At 45.4% G+C, this 25,921-nt stretch overlaps 1 protein-coding gene across 1 annotated transcript in view; it reads right to left on the bottom strand.

The window, feature by feature from the left end:
* Positions 1-9,748, bottom strand: part of LOC144592271 (transmembrane protease serine 9-like) — a 91,450-nt gene extending 81,702 nt beyond the window's left edge. Inside the window, exons 1-3 of the mRNA XM_078396800.1 lie at positions 9,646-9,748; positions 5,509-5,571; positions 2,957-3,119 (exon numbers count right to left, since the gene is read on the bottom strand). Of these exons, the coding sequence (XP_078252926.1) occupies positions 2,957-3,119; positions 5,509-5,571; positions 9,646-9,748 (329 nt within the window). The remainder of the gene's footprint in view (positions 1-2,956; positions 3,120-5,508; positions 5,572-9,645) is intronic.
* Between the last annotated feature and the right edge of the window lie 16,173 nt (positions 9,749-25,921).

The following is a 25,921-nucleotide window of genomic DNA, read 5'->3' as shown; positions in this document are numbered from 1 at the left end:
ACTTTCCAGGCGGCGCCGGACGGTGAAAGGTCCGCGGCGGGCCGACCCAAGCCCCGTGATCCGGGGCGGGCAAAGATGCTGCCGCTGCCGCTGCCGGAGCTCCCTATGTCGGCATCCACGCGGCCTGAGCCGAAGCCTCCGAAGACAGTCCAGCCTCTGAAGATCTGTCCTGAACCCAGCACTTTAATGCAATCAACAACAACGCTCATTCATGCCTCCATTCCCTAAGAACATTGAGGAGATTTGGTATGTTGCTAAATACTTTATTGAACGTCTGCAAGTATAGAGTGAAGCGCATCCTGACACGGTTGCATCATGACCTGGTTCAGGAACCCAAAGCCCCAGGAACAAAGAATACAGAATGGTAGACATTACCCGGCCCATCACAGCTACTGACCTCCCCACCACCAAAGGGATCTGCAAGAAGCTCTGCCCCAAACAGGCATCAAGGATCCACATCCCCCTAATGTCAGAGTCATACAGCATGGAAACAGACCCTACAGCCCAACGTAACCATGCCAACCAAGGTGCCCCATTGACAATAGCCCCACCTGCCTGTGTTTGACCCGTATCCCTCAATCTTTCCTACCTGTACCTGTATCTTTTGTACCTGTCCAAATGTCTTTTAAATGTTGCTATGGTACCTGCATCATCTACCTCCTCTGGCAGCTCGTTCCAAACACTCACTGTGCTCTGAGTGAAAAAGATGCCCCTCATGTTCCTATTAAATCTTTGCCCTTTCACCCTAAACCAATGTCCTCTGGTTCTTGATTCCCCTACTCTGGGTAAAAAGACTGTGCATTCACTCTATATTTTCCCCTCCTGATTTTATATACCTCTAAGATCGCCCTCATCCTCCTGCACTAAGGAATAAAGTCCTAACCTGTCCAAGTTCTCCCTGTAGCTCAGTCCCTCGAGTCCTGGCAATGTCCTTGTAAATCTTCCCCGCACCTTCCCAACATCCCACTGCTACAATTGGAAAGCCCTGTCCTCCAGGTTCAAGAACAGCTTCTTCCCAGCAACCATCAACAAAGCTTTTCACTGTACCTCAGTACACTTGACAAACAACTAAGCTGAACTCAACTAAGGGTCATAAACACTGCAACTACATTCTACTATGGACTGTGTCTTTGGTTGCACGATGGACTCCAGTTTTGCACTGTTATCCTCACTTAGTATTACAGTCATTAAAGTTTAGTTTACTTTAGTTTATTGTCAAGTGTACACAGTATAAAGCATTTGTTGCGTGCTATCATGTAAATTTCCCCGGTGTGGGATGAATAAAGGAATATATTATTATTATTATCCAGTCAGCGGAAAGACAATACATGATTATAATCAAGTCGTCCAGTGTACAGATGAAGGGACTAACATTTAGTGCAAGGTGAAGTCCGATGAAAGATAGAGCGAGGGTCTCCAATCAGGTAACTTGGAGGTCAGGGCCGCTCGCCTCTCGTGTTGGTGACAGGACGGTTCAGTTGCCTGATGACAGCTGGGAAGATATTGGTACGTGACAATTAAACACACTTGATGCTGGACTTACCTGCAGAAACCCTGGCACAGAGACACAGCACAGAAACAGGCTTTGTGGTCCACCCTGTCCACACCAACCCTCAATCCTGACTACAGATGCTGTCCGTACGGAGTTTGCACGTTCTCCCTGTGACCTCGTGGGTTTTCTCCGGGTGCTCTGGTTTCCTCCCACATTCCAACGACATACAGGTTAGTAGGCTAATTGGCTTGGCATAATTGTAAATTGTCCCTCGTGTAAGTAACATAGTGCTAGTGTGCGGGGATCAATGGTAGCACAGGTTTAGTCGGCTGAATGGCATGTTTCTGTGCTGTATCTCTAAACTACACTAAAGATGGTGGTGGGTATATGGAACAAGCAGCCAGAGGTAGTTGAGACAGGAACCATAACAGCATTTAAAAGACCCTTGGACAAGTATGTAGAGGGATAGATGGGCCAGACAGACTCACTGTCTGCAGTTCCCTGGCTGAGAGGCAATCACAACACCAGCTCCTAAATCCAATGACACCACCGTTGTGGGCCGGATATCAAATAATGATGAGACGGAGTGCAGGAAGGAGATTGAGAACCTCGTGGCCTGGTGTAGAGACAACAACCTTTCTCTCAACGTCAGCAAGACAATGGAGATGTTGATTGACTTCAGGAAGTGAAGCGGTTCACATACCCCAGTTTGCACTGACGATGCTGAAGTAGAGATTCCCAGGAGTCAACATCACCAACACCTTCTCCTGGACCACCCATACTGAAGCAACGACCAAGAAAGCTCAGGAACGCCTCTACTTCCTTAGAAGGCTTAGAATGTTCAGCACGTCCCCAACAACTCTCACTAACTTCTACAGATGTGCATTAGAACGCATTTTATCGACCGCAAGAAATTGCAGCAAATTCTGGACGCAGCCCAGACCATCACACAAACCAACCTCCCTTCCATCGCCTCCATCTACACCTCACGCTGCCTCGGCAAGGCCAGCAGCATAATCAAGGACCAGTCTCACCCTGGCCAATCCCTCTCCTCCTCTCTCCAATCAGGCAAGAGATACAGAAGTGTGAAAACGCACACCTCCAGATTCAGGGACAGTTTCTTCCCGACTGTTATCAGGCAACTGAACCATCCTACCACAACCAGAGAGCCGTGCTGAACTACTATCTACCTCATTGGTGACACTGGGCTATCCTTGATAATACTTTACTGGTTTTACCTTGCACTAAACTTTATTCTCTTATCATGTATCTGTACATTCAATCAATGATTGGCTCGATTGTAATCATGTATTGTCTTTCCGCTGACTGATTAGCACGCCACAAAAGCTTTTCACTGTACCTCGGTACACGTGACAATAAACTAAACTGAACTGCCTTTTCCTGACCAGAGCCTCAACATTTCTTGTCAACTATGAGATGATGCATAAATAAAGGTTCACTTACTTTTGGAAGCAGTGAGCGGCAGAGACGAGCCATTGGTCGGAGATGATGGAGGCTCCACAAACGTGACTCCCGATCTGTAAGCTCACCTGCCAGGGCCACTCGCCATTCACAGCGTTGGTCCCACCAACTATCCGGCTGAACCTTTCAATCCTGGAGCCACACGCTACAAGCAATGCAGAAATCTTTAGTTCTGATACAGTCATTTTAAACGTTATTGTACTAATGGTCTTGGCACAAGATCAAAGTAGAGTCAAGAGTGTGAGATTGTGGCATGTACCGGCAAAGGAACAAAATAATCCTTACTTACTGCAGCTTTATGGGCTCATTAATGCAGTGACACGCTGACAAATAATAATAACCAAGATCACAATGCATTAAGGACCAGTATACTAGGTAACTATAATGGAGCAAAACTGGTGCATAGTGCAACTTCATCGTACAGTAACAGAGGGTGGCCAGTGCACGGAATGAGCTGCCAGAGGTAGCTGAGGCAAAAACTATAAAAACATTTAGACAATAGACAACAGGTGCAGGAGTAGGCCATTCGGCTCTTCGAGCCAGCACCACCATTCAATGTGATCATGGCTGATTATCCACAATCAGTACCCCGTTCCTGCCTTCTCCCCATAACCCCTGACTCCGCTATCATTAAGAGCTCTATCTAGCTCTCTCTTGTCTATTGTCTATTGAAAGCATCCAGAGAATTGGCCTCCACTGCCTTCTGAGGCAGAGAATTCCACAGATTTACAACTCTCTGACTGAAAAGGTTTTTCCTCATCTCCGTTCTAAATGGCCTACCCCTTATTGTTAAACTGTGGCCCCTGGTTCTGGACTCCCTCAACATCTCCAAAGACGTACAGGTATGTAGGTTAATTGACTGGGTATATGTAAAAATTGTCCCTAGTGTGTGTAGGATAGTGTTAGTGTGCGGGGATCACTGGGCGGTGCGGACTTGGTGGGCCGAAAAGGCCTGTTTCCGCGCTGTATCTGAAATATGAAAATAAAATAAAATATTGGGAACATGTTTCCTGCCTCTAGCGTGTCCAATCCCTTAATAATCTTATATGTTTAGATAAGATCCCCTCTCATCCTTCTAAATTCCAGCATATACAAGCCTAGTCGCTCCAGTCTTTCAACATATGACAGTCCCGCCATTCCAGGAATTAACCTCATGAATCTATGCTGCACTCCCTCAATAGCAAGAATGTCCTTCCTCAAGTTTGGAGACCAAAACTGCACACAATACTCCAGGTGTGGTCTCACTAGGGCCCTGTACAACTACAGAAGGACCTCTTTGCTCCTATACTCAACTCCTCTTGTTATGAAGGCCAACATTCCATTGGCTTTCTTCACTGCCTGCTGTACCTGCATGCTTCCTTTCAGTGACTGATGCACTGGGACACCCAGATCATGTTGTACTTCCCCTTTTCCTAACTTGACACCATTCAGACAATAATCTGCCTTCCTGTTTAAAAGACACCTGGACAGGTACATGGATAGGAAAGGTTTAGAGGTGGGTAAATGGGACTAGCTTAGATGGGACATCTTGGTCAGCATGGACGTGTTTGGCCGAAGAATCTGCTTCTGTGCCGATTCAATCCGTCAGTGCCGTTTGATTCAATGAATCGATTATGTTTCTGAATGAGGATTTAAAAATAAACCAATATCTGGCACAGCAGTCGTCCTCAGATATGTTGATTGTTTAGTTTAGAGATACAGTGCGGAACAGACCCTTCGGGCCCACCGTGTCCACACCAACTAGTGATCCTCGCACATTAACACTATCCTACACACCAGGGACAATTTACACTTATACAAAGCCAATTAACCTATATACTTGCACGTCTTTGGAATGTGGGAGGAAACCGAAGATCTCGGAGAAAACCCATGCAGTCACGGGGAGAACGTGCAAACTCCGTACAGACAGCACTCGTAGTCAGGTCTCCAGCGTTGCTAGCACTGCAAGACAACAACTCTACAGATGCACCACCTGATTGATTGAATTGATAAGATATGTCATGGAAACAGGCCCTTCAGCCCACAGAGTCCATGCTGACCATCGATCACCTGTTGACACTAGTTCTATCTTATCCCACTTTCTCCCTGCACACTGGGGACAACTTGCAGCGGCCAATTTCCCTACAAACCCACACGTCTTTGGGATGTGGGAAGATACCGGAGCACCTGGAAGAGACCCATGCGGTCACAGCGAGAGCGTGCAAACTCCGCACAGACAGCACCACAGTCAGCATCGAACCTGGGTCTCTGGCACTGCGAGAAAACAGCTCTACCATTGCACCACTGCGCGGCTTGTATTGTTTCTTATCTATAAGCTGCTACTGGTATCGAATGGTGCACAGAGAGCACCCAAGGTCAGGATGGAACCTGGGTCTCTGACGCTCCAGTTCGTCGGGTGTGTCACTGTTCTGCCCTCAGTGTTTCAAAGCTATGGATTGTACATGAAACCGACATTTCAACATCAGTCAATAAGGAGTGGATGACAGGGAATATATTCTGCTTCCGATAAAACCAGGAACTAACTTCCAACTTACTTTCATTAATTGAAGACAGATCGCCGACTCCTGGAAAATCCATAGTCTGTTTATGTGGAGCCACTGAAAGATAAAGAGATGTGATTGCACAGCAACATTGTGACTACATGGAAGGTCAGAGCAAAGGAATGTGCACAGTTCACTGCCAGTGGACACAGGCGTAACCTGTACCTCTGTAATGGAAGACGAGCATATACGCACAAAAGAGGAGCTAGCCAGCTGTATGGAGGACAGAGATGTGTGGGGCGTCCATCACCATGCCCGTCGCAAACACGCACCACTGCCTCGCTAATGTTCTCAACGATTTTAATTAATTAATTAATTAATCTGTAATTAACGATATTAATTAATTAATTCATCTGTAAACTGAAAGTGAGGTGCAGCACCTCAAGTTGGAGATACAATCATCACCTTCACACAAGGACATTGTAACTACAACTCATTGCACTGCTCTGTGGAACCTATTGTGTGTGAAGGAACTACAGGTGCTGGTTTACACTGAAGAGAGACGCAAAATGCTGGAGTAACGCAGTGGGACAGGCAGCAGCTCTGGAGAGGAGGAATGGATGACGTTTCGGGTCGAGACCATTCTTCAGACAGTAACCTAGATTCAGAATAGGTTCAGAGTGCAACCTATTGTTATGGTCTGAACCTATTCTGAAGATAGGTCTCGGTCCGAAACGTCACACATTCCTCCTCTCCTGAGATGCGGCCTGTCCCGCTGAGTTACTCCAGCATTGTTTGTCTACCTATTGTTATGCTCCATCCATTGCTCTTGAGTTTGACTATTGTGTTTTTTGTAGTGTATTATCTGATTTGTTTGTCCTGCTGCTTTCTCCCATTCTTTAAATGCCTCTAATGTTCTCAGTCTTTTCTTAGTCCCAATAGACAATAGACAATAGGTGCAGGAGTAGGCCATTCGGCTCTTCGAGCCAGCACCACCGTTCAATGTGATCATGGCTGATCATTCTCAATCAGTACCCCGTTCCTGCCTTCTCCCCATACCCCCTGACTCCGCTATCCTTAAGAGCTCTATCTAGCTCTCTCTTGAATGCATTCAGAGAATTGGCCTCCACTGGCTTCTGAGGCAGAGAATTCCACAGACTTACAACTCTGACTGAAAAAGTTTTTCCTCATCTCCGTTCTAAATGGCCTACCCCTTATTCTTAAACTGTGGCCCCTGGTTCTGGACTCCCTCAACATTGGGAACATGTTTCCTGCCTCTAATGTGTCCAACCCCTTAATAATCTTATATGTTTCGATTAGATCCCCTCTCATCCTTCTAAATTCCAGTGTATACAAGCCTAGTCGCTCCAGTCTTTCAACATACGACAGTCCCGCCATTCCAGGAATTAACCCAGTAAACCTACGCTGCACGCCCTCAATAGCAAGAATATCGTTCCTCAAATTTGGAGACCAAAACTGCACATAGTACTCCAGGTGCGGTCTCACTAGGGCCCTGTACAACTGCAGAAGGACCTCTTTGCTCCTATACTCAACTCCTCTTGTTATGAAGGCCAACATTCCTTTGGCTTTCTTCACTGCCTGCTGTACCTGCATGCTTCTTTTCAGTGACTGATGCACTAGGACACCCAGATCTCATTGTACGTCCCGTTTTCCTAACTTGACACCATTCAGATAATAATCTGACTTCCAAACTGCATCTGCCATGCATCTGCCCACTCACACAACCTGTCCAAGTCACCCTGCAACCTTATAGCATCTTCCTCACAGTTCACACTACCGCCCAGCTTTGTATCATCTGCAAATTTGCCAATGGTACTTTTAATCCCATCATCCAAGTCATTAATGTATATTGTAAGTAGCTGCGGTCCCAGCACCGAGCCTTGGGGTACCCCACTAGTCACTGCCTGCCATTCTGAAAGGGACCCATTTATCCCCACTCTGCTTTCTGTCAAACAATTTGCTATCCATGTTAGTACCCTACCCCCAATACCATGTGCTCTAAATTTGCCCTCTAATCTCCTATGTGGGACCTTGTCGAAGGCTTTCTGAAAGTCAAGGTACACCACATCCACCGGCTCTCCCCTGTCAATTTTCCTAGTTACATACTCAAACAATTCCAGAAGATTAGTCAAGCATGATTTCCCCTTCGTAAATCCATGCTGACTTGGAACGATCCTGTTACTGCTTTCCAAATGCTCCGCAATTTCATCTTTTATAATTGACTCCAGCATTCTCCCCACCACTGATGTCAGACTAACTGGCCTATAATTTCCCTTTTTTTCTCTCCCTCCTTTCTTGAAAAGTGGGACAACATTAGCTCCCCTCCAATCAACAGGAACTGATCCTGAATCTATAGAACATTGGAAAATGATCACCAATGCGTCCACACTTTCTAGAGCCACCTCCTTAAGTACCCTGGGATGCAGACCATCAGGCCCTGGGGATTTATCAACCTTCAGTCCCATCAGTCTACCCAATACCATTTCCTGCCTGTGGATTTCCTTCAGTTCCTCCGTCACCCGAGGATCTCTGGCCACTAGAACATCTGGGAGATTGTTTGTATCTTCCTTAGTGAAGACAGATCCAAAGTACCGGTTCAACTCATCTGCCATTTCCTTGTTCCCCATAATAAATTCCCCTGCTTCTGTCTTCAAGGGACCCACATTTGCCTTGACTATTTTTTTCCTCTTCACATACCTAAAAAATCTTTTACTATCCTCCTTTATATAATTGGTTAGTTTACCCTCGTACCTCATCTTTTCTCCCTGTATTGCCTTTTTAGTTATCTTCTGTTGCTCTTTAAAAGAGTCCCAATCCTCTGGCTTCCCACTCTTCTTTGCTATGTTATACTTCACTTTTATTTTTATGCTGTCCTTGACTGCCCTTGTCAACCACGGGTGCCTCTTACTCCCCATAGAATCTTTCCTCCTCTTTGGGATAAATTGATCCTGCAACTTCTGCATTATTCCCAGGAATACCTGCCATTGCTGTTCCACCGTCTTCCCTGCTAGGGCCTTCTTCCAGTCAAATCTGACCAGCTCCCGCCTCATGCCTCTGTAATCCCCTTTGCTATACTGTAATACTGACACTTCCGATTTTCCCTTCTCCCTCTCAATTTGTAGAGTAAAACTTGTGATCACTGCCTCCTAATGGCTCTTTTACCTCGAGTCCCCTTATCAGATCAGGCTCAATGCACAACACTAAATCCAGAATTGCCTTCTCCCTAGTAGGCTCCAGTACAAGCTGTTCTAAGAATCCATCTCGGAGGCACTCCACAAACTCCCTTTCCTGGGGTCCATTACCAACCTGATTTTCCCAGTCTACCTGCATGTTGAAATCTCCCATAACCACCGTAGCATTACATTTGCGACATGCCAATTTTAGCTCTCGATTCAACTTGCACCCTATGTCGAGGCTACTGTTTGGGGGCCTGTAGATAACATTTCTATCCATACTGATTCTACATCTCCTGATTCTATGTCACCCCTTGCAAGGGAGTGAATATCATTCCTCACCAACAGAGCGACCCCACCCCTTCTGCCCACCTGTCTGTCTTTTCTATACGTTGTGTACCCCTGAATATTTAGTTCCCAGCCTTGGTCCTCTTGTAGCCACGTCTCTGTAGACAGTCAGAACCTTTACACACACCCCCCCCCCCCCCCAACCCCCGTAGAAATATTCAACATTAGAGAGCATAACTTTAAGGTGCGTGGAGCAAAGGTTAACTATATGTTGTCTAATATTTGTGCAGAGGGCGGTGGGTGGTGTAGAGACAGATACAACAGGAGTATTTAAGAGACACTTGGACATGCAGGAAATAGAGGGATATGGATAATGTACAAGCAGTGGAGATTATTTCATCTTGGTATCATGACCAGCACAGGCAGAGTGTGCCAACATGTCTGTTTCCATGCTGTGCTGTTCCAGGTTGCATGTTCTATGGACATTGTGGGCCGGAGTCTGTGTCTGTGTAGTATTGTTCTTTGACTACGAGGATCTTGGTTAAATATTCCCTGCCAATGCATTTAGTTTCATCAACAATTGGCGTGCCATTTCAAAGCCCTCCAGACCAGTGTGCATCAGGTCTACTCTGCTATTCAATCATGACAGATCTAACTCTCCCTCACAACCCCATTCTCCTGCCTTCTCCCTGTAACCCCCAACACTCACCTTTGGTGTAATATTTTGCCAGAATAACTGCTGCCACTGAGGCAAAGAGCAGAATGACGCCAACCGCTGCAGCCACCCAGAGGAAAGTTTTTGAAACTTTCATTTTCTGGTGTAAATGTTAAAATCTAAAAATCTTCAGTTTTTCTGTGGAAAAAATAAATGGAAATCAGCTTATTTTGCTTCTAGGAAAACATGGAACCCTGGGTTTATTCAGTATCATCAGTCCCAAGTAAAAGGCAGTGCTGGAAGAACTCAGTGGGTCAGGCAGCATCTGCGTATAGATCAGTCCCAGCTTTTAGCCAGATTGAGTCAGCCCATGGAGTAGAATGCTGGGCAATCTCCTGGTTTCTGCACCTGCTGCAGAATAGGTAAGTCAGAGTTAAACTCAAAAACTGCAGATGCTGCAAAGCAAAATCAAAAAAAGATGTAGATGGTCAGGCAGCATCTGTAGTCAATAATTCAGGTCAGGGAAGCTTCAGCAGACTTACAGCTTCTGGCCTTTACTTCCCTCTTCTCCCCTCTCTCATCAGGAAGAGGTACAGAAGTGTGAAAACGCACACCTCCAGATTCAGGGACAGTTTCTTCCCGGCTGTTATCAGGCAACTGAACCGTCCTACCACAACCAGAGAGCAGTGCTAAACTACTACCTACCTCATTGGAGACACTTGGACTATCTTTAATCTGACTTTATCTTGCACTAAACATTATTCACGTTATTCCCTTTATCATGTACCTGTACACTGTGAATGGCTCGATTGTAATCATGTATAGTCTTTCCGCTGACTGGATAACACGCAAAAGTTTTTCACTGTATCTCGGTACATGTGACAATAAACTAAAACCAATATTGGACACATCGTGGTAGGGGACTGGTCAAGGCGTCTACTTTAAGTCTCGAGGCCACGGACAACAGAAATTCTTTGCCATTCAAATTGCAAGGTTGTTTAAAGTTTTATGCTTATATTGTGGTTACAGCAAATAAGAAAGCTGTCACATGTCAACAATGGCAGGTGAAATGGAAAGTGTAGTTTGTGCCAGAAACAATAGTGGAACCCACCAATGGGAGAAGCTTCCCACTGCCTGTGTTGCCAGCACCTCACTGATGCCAGCACCTCACTAATGCTTGCAGGAAACCCAGTCACTGCCAAGCTTTCCACTGGCCTATTTTGCCAGCACCTCACTGATGCTTGCAGGAAACCCAGTTACTGCACATTTCCAACCGTGAAGTGCCACGCCAATTAGACTTTTAAAGAGAGTTTGTTTCATAAGTAAATAAGTGATAGGAGCAAAATTAGGCCATTCGGCCCATAAAGTCTATTCCACCATTCAATCATGGCTGATCTATCTTTCCCTCAACCCCATTCTCCTGCCTTCTCCCCACAACCTCTGACACCCGCACTAATCAAGAATCTATCTATCTCTGCCTTAACAATATCCACTGACTTGGCCTCCACAGCCGTCTGTAACAATGAATTCCACAGATTCATCACCCTCTCCAGTACAACCCTAAAGAAATTCCTCCTCATCTCCTTCCTAAAGGAATGTCCTCTAATTCTAGGCTGTGCCCTCTGGTCCTAGACTCTCCCACCAGTGGAAACATCCTCTCCACATCCACTCCATCCTGGCCTTTCACTATTCCCTATGTTTCAATGAGGTCCCCCTTCATTCTAGTGAGTACAGGCCCAGTGCCGACAAACGCTCATCATAGGTTAACCCACTCATTCCTGGGATCATTCTTATAAACCTCCTCTGGACCCTCTCCAGAGCCAGCACATCCTTCCTTAGATACGGGGCCCAAAATTGCTCACAATATTCCAAATGCAGTCTGACCAGCACCTTATAGAGCATCAGTATTACATGCCGGTTTTTATATTCTACTGCCTCACAGCGCCAGAAACTTGGGTTCAATCCTCATTATGGGTGCTGTCGGTACAGAGTTTGTACATTCTCCCTGTGGCCACGTGGGTTTTCTCCGGGTGCCTCCCACATTCCAAAGACGTGCGGGTTTGTAGGTTAATTGGCTTCTGAAAAATGTCCCTGGTAGGTAGAACAGAACTAGGGTACGGGTGATCATTGGTCAGCGTGGACTCGGTGGGCCAAAGACTCCTTTTTCATGCTGCATTGCAAAACTAAGCTGCACGAAGGGTGCAGAATGAGAATCACCCAGCAGACGGGCATGATGCAATGCTCCTTCACACATTCATTTAGACCGCAGCATCACATGCTGACTAAAGATGCTAATTGCATATGGAGCAAAGAGCAACAACATACATGCGACGAAGAAATCCTCAGCTATTGAAGATCTCCATACTAATCATGTTACACACAAACTGAAGGTGGTATTCACTGTACCGAGTTACGGTACAGGCAGAGAAACTATCTGTTGGATATCAGACAGGAAAACCATCACAGAAGGGAGCATCACTAAACTCCCAGAGAGAGGAGGAGAACCCCTTCAGAGTAGGAATACCATGAGGAGATTCCACGGTGAACCAGACTAAATATCGAAACAAAGGACTGCAGATGCTGGGCGTAACTCTTCATCTCCCAAGCTTCCCCTCCCTCAGGGCTCTCTCCCCCCCCCCCCTCCCTCAGGGCTCTCTCCCCCCCCCCCCCCTCCCTCAGGGCTCTCTCCCCCCCCCCCCCCCCCCCCCCAACTCATCCTCTGGCTTCATAATCAACAACACTTCAAACCTGTCTCACACCTTCCTTTCTTGTCTCTGACCTTTGTCCCAACTATATGCGTTGGATGGCAGCCCCGACTCCGGGACAAAGTGCTGCCACCTGGTGAGGAGACAAGGGAAGTGCACCGCTGAAGCAACGGTTTCAAGTCCCCCCTCCCCAGCATACTCTGGCTAATGTGCAGTCTGTGGAGAACTGGAGAAGCTTAAAGCCAGGCTGAACTTTGGACGTTGTAACGTTGAAACAGGCCCTTCTGCATCGACCAGCTATCACCCCGTACAATAGGGAGTGTGGGAGGAAACCGGAGCACCCGGAGAAAACCCACGCGGGTCACAGGGAGAACGTACAAACTTCGTACAGACAGCACCCGTGGTCAGGATGAAATCTGGGTCTCTGGCACTGTGGGGCAGCAACTCTACCGCTGTGCCACCCACCATGCCGGCCTTGGAGATGTGCGACTGCCATGTGCCCTGTTTCACAGAGACATGGCTCACCCATGACATACCCGACTGCCATCCTTCTACCTTCACTGAATAGACTGTATGGTGTCTTTGGGAAAGGTTGGAGGCAGTGAGGCACTTTTTATCCCATGAAAATTAATCTTCCGTACCTGCCTAGTTTGGGGGATTTTATCATATGCTTTACTAAAACCCATGTAGACAACATCACCTCCCTACCCTCATCGATCATCTTCATCACCTCCTCAAAATCTCAATCAAATTAGTAAGACACGAGCTGCTGTATACAAACCCACATCGACTCTTCGCAATTAACCCACTCTCTTCCAAATGGGAGCAAATCCTATCCCAAATAATCTTCACCAGTAGCTTCCCAACCACTGATGTGACGCTCACCAGCCGAAGCTCCTGGATTCTCCCTATCTTCCTTCCCAAATACAGGAACAACATTAGCCACTCTCCAATCCTGGCGAGAGAAGATTCAAAGATCTTCGTCAAGATGGAACGGTGGCAGATGGAGTTTGTTCAGACAAGTGTGAGGTGTTGCACTTCAGGGGGTGAAATGCAAAGAAAAAGTATGCAGTTAATGGCAGGAATAATGAGTCCTGTTACTCCCTGAAAGGGCAACATAAGTGGATCGGGTAGTAAAAGCACATGGCATCGTAGCTATGTGAATGAACTAGGGCTTACAGTCGAGCCCTTGTGGGAAAGTACTAAACTGGAATAAAGCAACTTTCAACATAATTAGGGAGGAGCTAGGAAGAGTAAGTTAGGACCAGTTGTTATTGGGCAAGTCCACATCTGACACGTGAGAGCCATTTAAAGGTGAGTTGGTAAAAGTTTATGTTTGGCAAGTCCCACTAAGGAGGAAAGATGAGTATGGCAAAGTAAGGGAACCTTGGATTGTAAATGTGGTCATAAAGAAAAATAACATACATGATCAGCCATGATCGTATTGAATGGTGGTGCTGGCTTGAGAGGCCGAATGGCCTCCTCCTGCACCTATTTTCTACATTTCCATGCAAGGTTTAGGAAGATTAAATCAGAAAAGGCCTTTGAACAATATAAAGCATTGGAAAGAACACAAAGATAGATACAAAACATTAACCCTAACCCTAAACCTAATGAACACAAGTGGGCATCCAGAAGGGCCAAAATGGGTTTGGCAAGTCACGTTAAACAAAAGCATCAAGGTTAAATATTCCTGGGATCTGGTGGGATGTATCCCAGGTTATTGGGAGTGGCAAGAGGCTGGAGAACGAGTAAGGCTTGATGAAGAACTGTCTTTTCCTGGTCCCAGAGGACTGGGCAGTAGCTAATGTTGTTCCTTTGTTGAAATAGAGAGAATGCAGGCAATGGTTAGTCGGTGAGTCTCACGTCAGTGGTGGGGTAGCTATTGGACAGGGTACTTTGGGATAGGATTAACCCTATTTGGAAGAGAATGTGCTAATTAGGGTTAGCCAGCATGGTCTTCACTATGGGCCGAATGGCCTACTCCCATTGTCTACGACACTCAGGCTTGGTTTCTTTCTCTAGGCATCACCTGAGCCGTGAATTGTTGCCAACATTTTCTGTTTTGAGTTCAGCAGCCTGTAAGCACTTGAATAAAGAAACAACATTAAAGGCCAGAGTCAGATAAGGTGCAAGGACTTTTGCTTAATGAGCTTGCAAAAGAGATTTTAAAGAGGGGACATTCACTAATGTGGGCAGTTTAACCAGTAACAATTAAAATATCTTTAGCTTCCTGATGAGACTCCTGGCATCAATTCAGAGCAAGGACTCACATCTTGTGCCATCAGTTGTGTAAAGACAATTTCAGGCACTCTGCATCAAACTCTTTTGGAAAATACCTTAATTACATTGATTTTCATTTTTGGCATCAGCAGCCTATTTTCATTGAGATCCTCCAGTTTATCTACAATAATTATGGCTAAATATCCAGAGAAATACCCCGTCGACCCACCTCATCCATGCTGCCCATGATTAACATTGAAGCCAGTTCATTTCCTGCATTTAGCCCCTATGCCTCGAAACCTTTCTTGCCCACGTACCTGTCCAAATGTCTTTGAAATGTAGTATAATACCTGCCTCTTCTACCTCCTCTGGAAGCTCATTCCATACACCCACCATTTGTGTGGAAAAAGTTGTTGGAGTAGACTGAAGGGTCTCCACCTGAAACGTCACTCATTCCTTCTCTCCAGAGATGCTGCCTGTCCCGCTGAGTTACTTCAGCTTTTTGTGTCCATCTTCAATTTAAACCAGCATCTGCCGTTCTTTTCTACACTCTCCCTCAGGCCTTGCTGCTCACTTGAAACAATTTTCACTTTTTGTTTTACACACAATTCTGAAACCATTGCATCTCTTTTGCTGAAGAATCAGCAAACAAATGTGGGGAAGTTAACAGAAAAGCATCTGCAATCAGAATAACGCATTCATCAGCACCGACCCACATTTGCCCTTCAATCTTTCCGATTGCACTTCACCTGGTGGACTTTTACTGATTCTTTAGTTGGGACACACAATTCCCAGCAAGTAGATGTTCTGTCTGCACTGCCACCAGAACACACACACAGAATCCTGGAACCAAGTTACTTACAGCACACTAACTCACCAGTGGAGGAGAGCTGATTATTTCATCTGATAACATTGATTTAAGGGCCAATAGTGCAAGCACTGATGTGCACTCAAAGTAAGAAGGTTTAAGAGGCAGTGGAGGATGGTGTACATATGGAACGAGCTGCAGAAGTGGTAGAGGTGGGTACAATCATGATGTTTAAAAACACGTGAACAGGTACACGGATAGGAATTGTTTAGGGAACTATGGGCCGGGATTGGTTTCAGCCCCCAGCCCATGTTTGCCACACACCTATGAAAGAGTTCACACCCACCACATGGAACACACATGCCAAGACCATCCATTATCTGTCTGCACATAATCTGTATCCCTCCACACCCTGCATATCCATGTACCTATCCAAAAGCTTCTTAAACACCACTATCGTATCTGCCTCCACCCCCACCCCTGGCAGCACGTTCCAGGCACCCACCACCCTCTGTGTAAAAAACGCCCCTCACATCTTCTTTAAACTTTGCCCCTTTCACCTTAAAGCTCTGCCCTCCAGTACTTGATTTTTCCATCCCGAGAAAAAGATTCTGATTGCCTACCCGATCTTTGTCTCCCATGATTCTATGCAATTCTATCAGGTCTCCCCATAAGCGCTGGCATTCCAGAGAAGATCTAAACCTCTCCAACCTCTGTACATCGCTATTAAGGAATATGACATTGATTATACATTTCCCCCTCACATTCAACCTCAAAGTGCATCACCTCTCATTTGCTCAGGTTAAACTCCATTTGCCATTTTTCTGCCCATTTCTGGTGCTGATCGAGATCCCGCTGTGTACTCTGACAGCCTTCCTCACAGTCCGCAACTCTGGCAATCTGATGTCATTTGCAAATGTACTCACCAGGATCCATACGACCAAGTCACTGTTAAGATGCATTGGAGTTTCATCTGAGCTAGCCAACCATGGGGGACCATCACATTTCTAATTACAATCCATGTAACAACATCAACTGCCCTACCTTCATCGACCACCTTCGTCAACTCCCCAAAAAAAACAATCAGTAAGACACAACCTGCAGTGTACAAAGTCACGCTGAGTGTATCTAATTAACCCATTCTCTTCCAAATGGGTAGAAATACTATCCTGAAGAAACCTCCAATAGCTTCCCTACCACTGACGTGATGCTCATCTGCCTACAATTCCTTGCATTTTCTCTACTCCCCTCATTTACTAAAGAAACAACAATAGCTACTTGTCCTCTGGGTCCTCGCCTGTGGCTCGAAAAGATGCAAAAACCTTCATTGAGGCTCCCACAATCTCCTCTCTTGCTTCTCAATAAGCTGGAATATCTGCCATCAGATACAGGGGATATATCCACCTGAATCCACTTCAGGATCCCCAACACACCATCCCTCTGAATCTTTAACCACCCTTGCGTATCTACACCAATCTCACTGTCCACCATGTCCTTCTCCTTGGTGATATCAGGTACACAGCACTGGTTTAACACCTCCCTACAACCCCAGACATCAAGCACAAATTCCCTCCTTCCCTCTCGAGGGGTCTTACTGCTCTCCCCTGGTTACTCTCCTGGTTATGATAGAACTACAAAAACCTTTGGGATTTCCCTTTGTCTGCCTCGCTGAAGCCCTTTGATGGCTCCTTTTGACCCTTCCAATTATCAATTTATTTTTAATATATTCAACTAGACCAAGTGCTCTACTCCCTCTTCACACACGACTGTGTTCCTGCATTCGACACCAACACCATTGTCAAGTTTGCAGACGACACAACGGTGATCGGGCTGATCACCAACGGTGATGAAACAAAATATAGAGCGGAGGTGCAGAACCTGGCGGACTGGTGCTCTGATAACAACCTGTCCCTAAATACCACCAAGACCAAGGAGCTGATCATCAACTTCCGTAGGTCACACAACGGGGAATATGCCCCGATCTTTATCAATGGGGACAGTGTGGAGAGAGTGTCCAGCATCAAGTTTCTGGGCACTCACATTTCGGAGGACCTCACATGGTCCAATAACACTGCTGCGCTGGTCAAGAAGGCACAGCAACGACTGTTCTACCTGAGAACACTGAAGAAGTCTGGTCTACCCTAACAGCTGCTGACGACCTTCTACCGCTGCACCATAGAGAGCATCCCAACACATGGCATCCCTGTGGTATCTCAGCTGCACAGAGGCAGAGAGGAAAGCTCTTCAGCGGGTAGTCTATAGAGCTCAGAAGATTATCGGAACACAGCTACCAGCCTTGGAGGACATCTACAACACACGATACCTCAGAAAAGCCACCAGCATTCACAAAGTCTCCTCACACCCCTGCAACAGTCTGTTCGAACTTCTACCATCGGGCAGACGCTACAAGGCCTTCTACGCCCGCACCTCCAGACTCAGGAACAGCTTCATCCCCAGGGCCATAGCTGCTATGAACCGGTCCTGCTGAGCCAGATGGTCACATCGCACAGTGATCCGGCACAGACCTACTTGCACTTTATTCTGTTTTAAAACTGTTTCTAACTTTGTTTCTCTGGGTTGTCTAAATTTATACTGATTAGCTAATTAATTTATTGCATTGAATGGAAGTCGCATTCCCAATCTCGTTGTACCCCCTGAACAATGACAATAATGATATATTGTATTGTATTGTGAACCCGTTGGGCCCAAACCACCCCTGCATTTGTGCAGCACCCTCTCCTCCTCCCCCTTACCCTCCCTCCCTCCACCCCCCCTCCCTCCCTCCCTCCACCCCCCCCTCCCCCTCCCTCCACCCCCCCCCCCCTCCAGAGGAGATAGATTTAAACTTAAAAATATGAATAACTTAAAAATATAACACTGATTTCAATGAGGATGTAACTAGGAAAATTGACAGGGGAGAGCCGGTGGATGTGGTGTACCTTGACTTTCAGAAAGCCTTCGACAAGGTCGCACATAGGAGATTAGTGGGCAAAATTAGAGCACATGGTATTGGGGGTAGGGTACTGACATGGATAGAAAATTGGTTGGCAGAAAGAAAGCAAAGAGTGGGGATAAATGGGTCCCTTTCAGAATGGCAGGCAGTGACTAGTGGGTTACCGCAAGGCTCGGTGCTGGGACCGCAGCTATATACAATATACATTAATGACTTGGATAAAGGGATTAAAAGTACCATTAGCAAATTTGTAGATGATGCAAAGCTGGGTGGTAGTATGAACTGTGAGGAAGATGCTATGAGGTTGCATGGTGACTTGGACAGTTTGTGTGACTGGGCGGATGCATGGCAGATGCAGTTTAATGTGGATAAGTGTGAGGTTATCCACTTTGGTGGTAAGAATAGGAAGGCAGATTATTATCTGAATGGTGTCAAGTTAGGAAAAGGGAACGTACAACGAGATCTTGGTGTCCTAGTGCATCAGTCACTGAAAGGAAGCATGCAGGTACATCAGGCAGTGAAGAAAGCCAAAGGAATATTGGCCTTCATAACAAGAGGAGTTGAGTATAGGAGCAAAGAGGTCCTTCTGCAGTTGTACAGGGCCCTAGTGAGACCACACCTGGAGTACTGTGTGCAGTTTTGGCCTCCAAATTTGAGGAAGGATATTCTTGCTATTGAGGGGTGCAGCGTAGGTTTACTAGGTTAATTCCCGGAATGGTGGGACTATCATATGTTGAAGGACTGGAGCGACTAGGCTTGTATACACTGGAATTTAGAAGGATGAGAGGGGATCTTATCGAAACATAAAATTATTAAAGGGTTGGACACGTTAAAGGCAGGAAACATGTTCCCAATGTTGGGGGAGCCCAGAACCTGAGGCCACAGTTTAAGAATAAGGGGTAGGCCATTTAGAACAGAGACGAGGAAAACCTTTTCAGTCAGAGAGTTGTAAATCTGTGGAATTCTCTGCCTCAGAAAGCAGTGGAGGCCAATTCTCTGAATGCTTTCAAGAGAGAGCTAGATAGAGCTCTGAAGGATAGCGGAGTCAGGGGGTATGGGGAGAAGGCAGGAACGGGGTACTGATTGAGAATGATCAGCTATGATCGCGTTGAATGGTGGTGCTGGCTCGAAGGGCCGAATGGCCTCCTCCTGCACCTATTGTCTATTGAAACTTTTTCCATTAGCACCACAGGAATGACGGGAGGGAGATGTCAGAGATAGTCCAGGTATATTTAAGGGCAGGATGGAAATTGGAGGTGAAGTGTATGAAGTCAGTGAGTTCTGCATGGGTGCAAGAGGTAGCACCAATGCAGTCGTCGATGTACATAACCTGTTCCCTCAAGGTTCCCTCACATTGCCAACCTTATTGTTGGGGACAAAACCACATGCCAACAGATACAGGAACACTTGCATACCTTCCTTCAGCGAACAACAACAAACAGAGACAGCAGAAGCACAAGCAGAAGCAGCTTCATAACTTCTGCTGCCTCAAACACAAGTAGTAGTAGTAGGGACAAAAGTGGAAAAATGCCGCTTTTAAAAAGGCAGCGTTAACGAGGCCAGTCCCAGGTGAGCAGCTGAAAGCAGTTAGCATCCTGAGTGACTGCTCCAGGGGGTGGAGAAAGGGAAGGCAGATCCTGGTTTGTGTGGAATGAGAGCTTGTTCCATCCCTCTGGAAGTGGCGCTTGTTTCTAATCTGTATGACTAATGAAGTGGTTTAGATTTAGCCAAACCATGCTTTTAATTATTTTTAATGAGTGCTCATTAAAAGCACTTTGAGCACGGCTTCAAAAACTTTGATCTTCACCTTTTGAATGATGTAGACCTTAACATAGAAAATAGGTGTAGGAGGAGGCCGTTCGGCCCTTCGAGCCAGCACCGCCATTGATTGTGACCATGGCTGATCGTCCCCAATCAATAAGCCGTGCCTGCCTTCTCCCCATAGCCCTTGATTCCACTAGCCCCGAGACCTTGTGGAAACAGGCTCGTCCGTCAGCATGCTGACCGGCATGGTACACTAGTTCTATCCGACACACTAGGGATCATTTATGATTTTTATTGAAGCCAATTAATCTAAAAAACCTGTATGTGTTTGGAGTGTGGGAGGAAACCGGAGCACCCGGAGAAAACCCAAGCGGTCCCAGGGAGAACGTACAAACTCCGTACAGCCAGCTCCCGTAGTCAGAATCGAACCCGGGTCTCTGGCGCCGGAAGGCAGCAACTCAACCACTGCCCCAACCTGATTTCATCAGTCATTACAATCACTACGTTTAACAAGCATTTTAGACGAGTATGTGAATCGATGAGGCAAAGAAGGATAGGGTCCAAATGCAGTAGAGGGTAGAGTGGGGTAGGGGGTCGTTATTGAGACCTAGGCAAACGCCTTTTTGACCACCTTCAAGGCTACTCGACCTTCAAGGAACCATGCACCTGCACTGCTAGATCCCTCTGCTCTGCAACAATCCCCAGAACCCTACCATTCACTGTGTAGGTCCTGCCCTTGTTAGACGTCCCAAAATGAAACACCTCACACTTCTCTGTATTAATTTCTATCAACCATTCCTCCGCTCAGTATGGTCATAAGGAATCGTAGCAGAATTAGGCCATTTGGCCCATCAAGTCTACGCCAATCATGGCTGATCTATCTCTCCCTCCCAACCCCATTCTCCTGCCTTCTCCCCATAACCTCTGACACCCGCACTGATCAAGAATCTATCAATCTCTGCCTTATAAATATCCACTGACTTGGCCTTCACAGCCTCCTGTGGCAAAGAATCCGCAAACTTTGCCACAAAGCGTCCAGTCATTAATTCACAATGTGGTGTAGCAGCCTCAGCACCGACCCCTGCGGATCTCCGCTAGTCACTGGCAACCTACCAGAAACAGACCCCTTCATTGCCACTCTTTGTCTTCTGCCATCCAGCCAACCTGCTATCCATGTCAGTATCTGCCCTTTGATACCATGAGCTCTCCTCTTCCTTACCAGCCAAACGTGTGGCACCTTATCAAAAGCTTTCTGAAAATGAGTAGGTCATATATTAGAGAAGAACAAGAAAGATCTGACAAATTATAGAGGCAACAAGCAGTGGAGGAAAATTACTGCAGATGCCGGTACAAATCGAAGGTATTTATTCACAAAATGCTGGAGTAACTCAACAGGTCAGGCAGCATCTCAGGAGAGAAGGAATGGGTGATGTTTCGGGTCGAGACCCTTCTTCAGACTGATCGAAGAAGGGTCTCAACCTGAAAAGTCACCCATTCCTTCTCTCCTGAGATGCTGCCTGACCTGCTGAGTTGCTCCAGCATTTTGTGATACCTTCGAGACAACAAGCAGGGTCAAACATATATAGTTAAGGTCAAAGATGAGAGAAATAATGCTTTAAGAGTAGCATAATAGTCTTAATTACCATCTGCATGCCTATGTTTGGTCGAGGATTGCAACATGGCAAGGACTCGGATATTTATGTTGTGTGAGATGAAATTTGGCCAAGCATTCAGTGTGATCCGATTTGCTAAATGCTCAATGCATCAAAGGGGGATATGTAGTGGAGACTGGATGCCAAGGACAGGGACAGGTGCTACTAGTTAGAGAGAAACAGAGACATGCTGGAGCCAGGAGAGCAAAGCTCAGTGAAAACAGTTACGAGATTGACATCTAGTGGGAGCAGAGCTGAAGGTAACTTTAGGCTACGCAGTGTGGCCTTGAGAAGATAAGGTGTCTGGACTAACATTTTGTAAAATAACTTCATAATGAGAAGGAGATATGAACGGGCAATGCAATTAAGAACTTTCTAGCCTGATAAGGAACAAAGATGTTTTGTTTATTCAGCCCTCGGAGAACAATTTGAAATGATTGACTTCATAGTCCTGAGAGCCTTGGGTTAGAACAAAGGAGGGGCGTACGAGACATCGGCAGCGATTACCGAGAACAACCATCGCAAGGACGAGGGACCCGAGTTTGAAACGCAGAGAAGACAAACTCCCACCAACAGAGTGAATCTGGCCAATTCATTCAGACGGGTAATATCTGAGTCCACATCATGAGTTATGCGATAAGTTGAAATAAAGTAAATGAGAAGTTATTAGAAGTCAGTGGTTAGCATGCATGTTCAAGTTATTAGAAGTCAGTGGTTAGCATGCATGTTCAAGTTACTCGAGGGTTAATAAAGATTCATTTGTACTAAATGTACAGATGTACAGCACTTTGGTCAACGTGGGTTGTTTTTAAATGTGCTATACAAATAAAATTGACTTGACTTGACTTAAATCTTGGTTTAGAATCTTTTGTTCAACACGTCAGTTGATACCCTAAAGAGGTCATCGGGTCAACAAACTCAGTGGGTCAGGCAGCATCTGTGGAGAACATGGATAGGTGATGTTTCACAGAGTGCTGGAGTAACTCAGCGGGTCAGGCAGCATCTCTGGAGAACATGGATTGGTTCTTCAGACATAGTCAGAGGGAGAAAAATAATTGAAAAAGAGGAGCATGACAAATTCAGAAAGTGCTCAAATTGCTTAGATTGAACTCCGCCTGCCCATTCTCTGCCCTTTCTTGGCCCATTCTGCACTTGGTCCACAGTGCAATCAGAAAGTATTCAGAACCCTTCACCTTTTCCACATTTTGTTACGTTACAGCCTTATTTTAAATGGATTAAATTCATTTGTTTAATCATTAATCTACACACAATACCCCATAATAATAAAAGCAAAAACAGGCATTTAAATTTTTTTGCAAAGTAATTAAAAAGAAATAACTGAAATATCACATTTATAGCTAGCTAATAGGCAGTGTGTGAGGCAGGAGGCAGAAAAGGGAAACTCTCAGACCCAATATGTAGGAGAGAAAGAAGTGAAAAGAAATTGACTGAGAATAAGAAATGATGGGTCCCTTAAATGTGTATATTTTAATGCTAGGAGCATTCTAAGAAAGGTGGATGAGCTTAGAGCCTGGATTGACATCTGGAAGTATGATGTTGTGGCGATCAGTGAAACATGGTTGCAGGAGGGTTGCGATTGGCAATTAAATATTCCAGGATTTCATTGTTTCAGATGTGATAGAATCGGAGGGGCAAGAGGTGGGGGTGTTGCATTGCTTGTCAGGGAGGATATCACAGCAGTGCTTTGGCAGGACAGACTAGAAGGCTCGATTAGGGAGGCTGTTTGGGTGGAACTCAGAAATGAGAAAGGCTTAGCAACACTTATAGGGGTGTATTACAGACCGCCAAATAGGGAACGAGAATTGGAAGAGCAAATATGTAAGGAGATAGCAGATATTAGTAGTAAGCACAGAGTAGTGATTGTGGGTGATTTCAATTTTCTGTACATAGACTGGGAATCACATTCTGTTAAAGGGCTGGATGGTTTGGAGTTTGTAAAATGTGTACAGGATAGTTTTTTGCAGCAATACGTAGAGGTACCTACCAGAGAAGGGGCAGTGTTGGACCTCCTGTTAGGAAATGAGATGGGTCAGGTGACGGAGGTATGTGTTGAGGAGCACTTTGGGTCTAGTGATCACAATGCCATTAGTTTCAATATAATTATGGAGAAGGTCAAATCTGGACCAAGGGTTGAGATTTTGGATTGGAGAAAGGCTAATTTTGAGGAGATGAGAAAAGATTTAAAAGGAGTGAAATGGGACATTTTGTTTTATGAAAAGGATATAATAGAGAAATGGAGGATATTTAAAGGTGAAATTTTGAGAGTACAGAGTCTTTATGTCCCTGTTCGGTGGAAAGGAAAGAATAATAATTTGAAAGAGCCGTGGTTTTCCAGGGAAATTGGACACTTGGTTCGGAAAAAGAGGGAGATATACAATAAATATAAGCGGCAGGGAGTAAATGAGGTTCTTGAAGAATATAAAGAATGTAAAAGGAATCTTAAGAAGGAAATTAGAAAAGCGAAAAAAAGATATGAGGTTGCTTTGGCAAGTAAAGTAAAAGTAAACCCCAAGGGGTTCTACAGATATGTCAATAGCAAAAGGATAGCGAGGGATAAAATTGGTCCATTAGAGAGTCAGAGTGGACAGCTATGTGCTGAGCCGGAAGAAATGGGGGAGATATTAAACAATTTATTTTCTTCGGTATTCACCGAGGAGAAGGATATTGAATTATGTGAGGTAAGCGAAACAAGTAGAGTAGTGATGGAAATTATGAGGATTAAAGAAGAGGAGGTACGGACACTTTTGAAAAATATAAAAGTGGATAAGTCTCCAGGTCCTGATAGGATATTCCCTAGGACATTGAGGGAAGTTAGTGCAGAAATAGCAGGGGCTATGACGGAAATATTTCAAACGTCATTAGAAACGGGGATGGTGCCGGAAGATTGGCGCATTGCGCATGTTGTGCCTTTGTTTAAAAAAGGTTCTAAAAGTAAACCTAGCAATTATAGACCTGTTAGTTTGACGTCTGTGGTGGGAAAATTAATGGAAAAGATACTTAGGGACAATATATATAATCACATGGATAAACAAGGCCTGATTAGAAACAGTCAACATGGATTTGTGCCTGGAAGGTCATGTTTGACTAATCTTCTTGAATTTTTTGAAGAGGTTACCAGGGAAATTGATAAGGGCAAGGCTGTGGATGTTGTCTATATGGACTTTAGTAAGGCATTTGAGAAGGTTCCACATGGAAGGTTGATTAAGAAGGTTAAATCGTTGGGTATTAATAGTGAGGTTGCAAGATGGATTCAACAATGGCTGAATGGGAGATACCAGAGGGTAATGGTTGACAACTGTATGTCAGGTTGGAGGCCAGTGTCTAGTGGAGTATCCCAAGGATCTGTGTTGGGTCCACTGTTGTTTGTCATTTACATTAATGATCTGGATGATGGGGTGGCAAATTGGATTAGTAAGTATGCAGATGATACTAAGATAGGTGGTGTAGTTAATAATGAAGTAGATTTTCAAAGTCTACAGAGAGACTTGGGCCTTTTGGAAGGGTGGGCTGAAAGATGGCAGATGGAGTTTAATGCTGATAAGTGTGAGGTGCTGCATTTTGGTAGGACAAATCAAAATAGGACGTACAGGGTAAATGGTAGGGAATTGAGGAATGCAGTGGAACAGAGGGATCTGGGAATAACTGTGCATTGTTCCCTGAAGGTGGAATCTCATGTGGATAGGGTGGTGAAGAAGGCGTTTGGTATGCTTGCCTTTATAAATCAGAGCATCGAACATAGAAGTTGGGATGTAATGTTAAAATTGTACAGGGCATTGGTGAGGCCGAATCTGGAGTATGGTGTGCAGTTCTGGTCGCCAAATTATAGGAAGGATGTCGACAAAATGGAGAGGGTACAGAGGAGATTTACTAGAATGTTGCCTGGGTTTCAGCACTTAAGCCAGAGAGAGGTTGAACAGGTTGGGTCTTTATTCTTTGGAGCGTAGAAGGTTGAGGGGGGACTTGATAGAGGTTTTTAAAATTTTAAGAGGGATGGACAGAGTTGACGTGGGTAGGCTTTTCCCTTTGAGAGTGGGGAAGATTCCAACAAGGGGACATAACTTCAGAATTAAGGGACAAAATTTTAGGGGTAACATGAGGGGTAACTTCTTTACTCAGAGGGTGGTGGCTGTGTGGAATGAGCTTCCAGTGGAAGTGGTGGAGGCAGGCTCGATTTTATTATTTAAGAGTAAATTGGATAGGTATA

This window comes from Rhinoraja longicauda, chromosome 3, assembly GCF_053455715.1.
Source record: "Rhinoraja longicauda isolate Sanriku21f chromosome 3, sRhiLon1.1, whole genome shotgun sequence".
Classification (NCBI taxonomy): Eukaryota; Metazoa; Chordata; class Chondrichthyes; order Rajiformes; family Arhynchobatidae; genus Rhinoraja; species Rhinoraja longicauda.
This window is presented reverse-complemented; position numbering and strand designations above follow the sequence as displayed.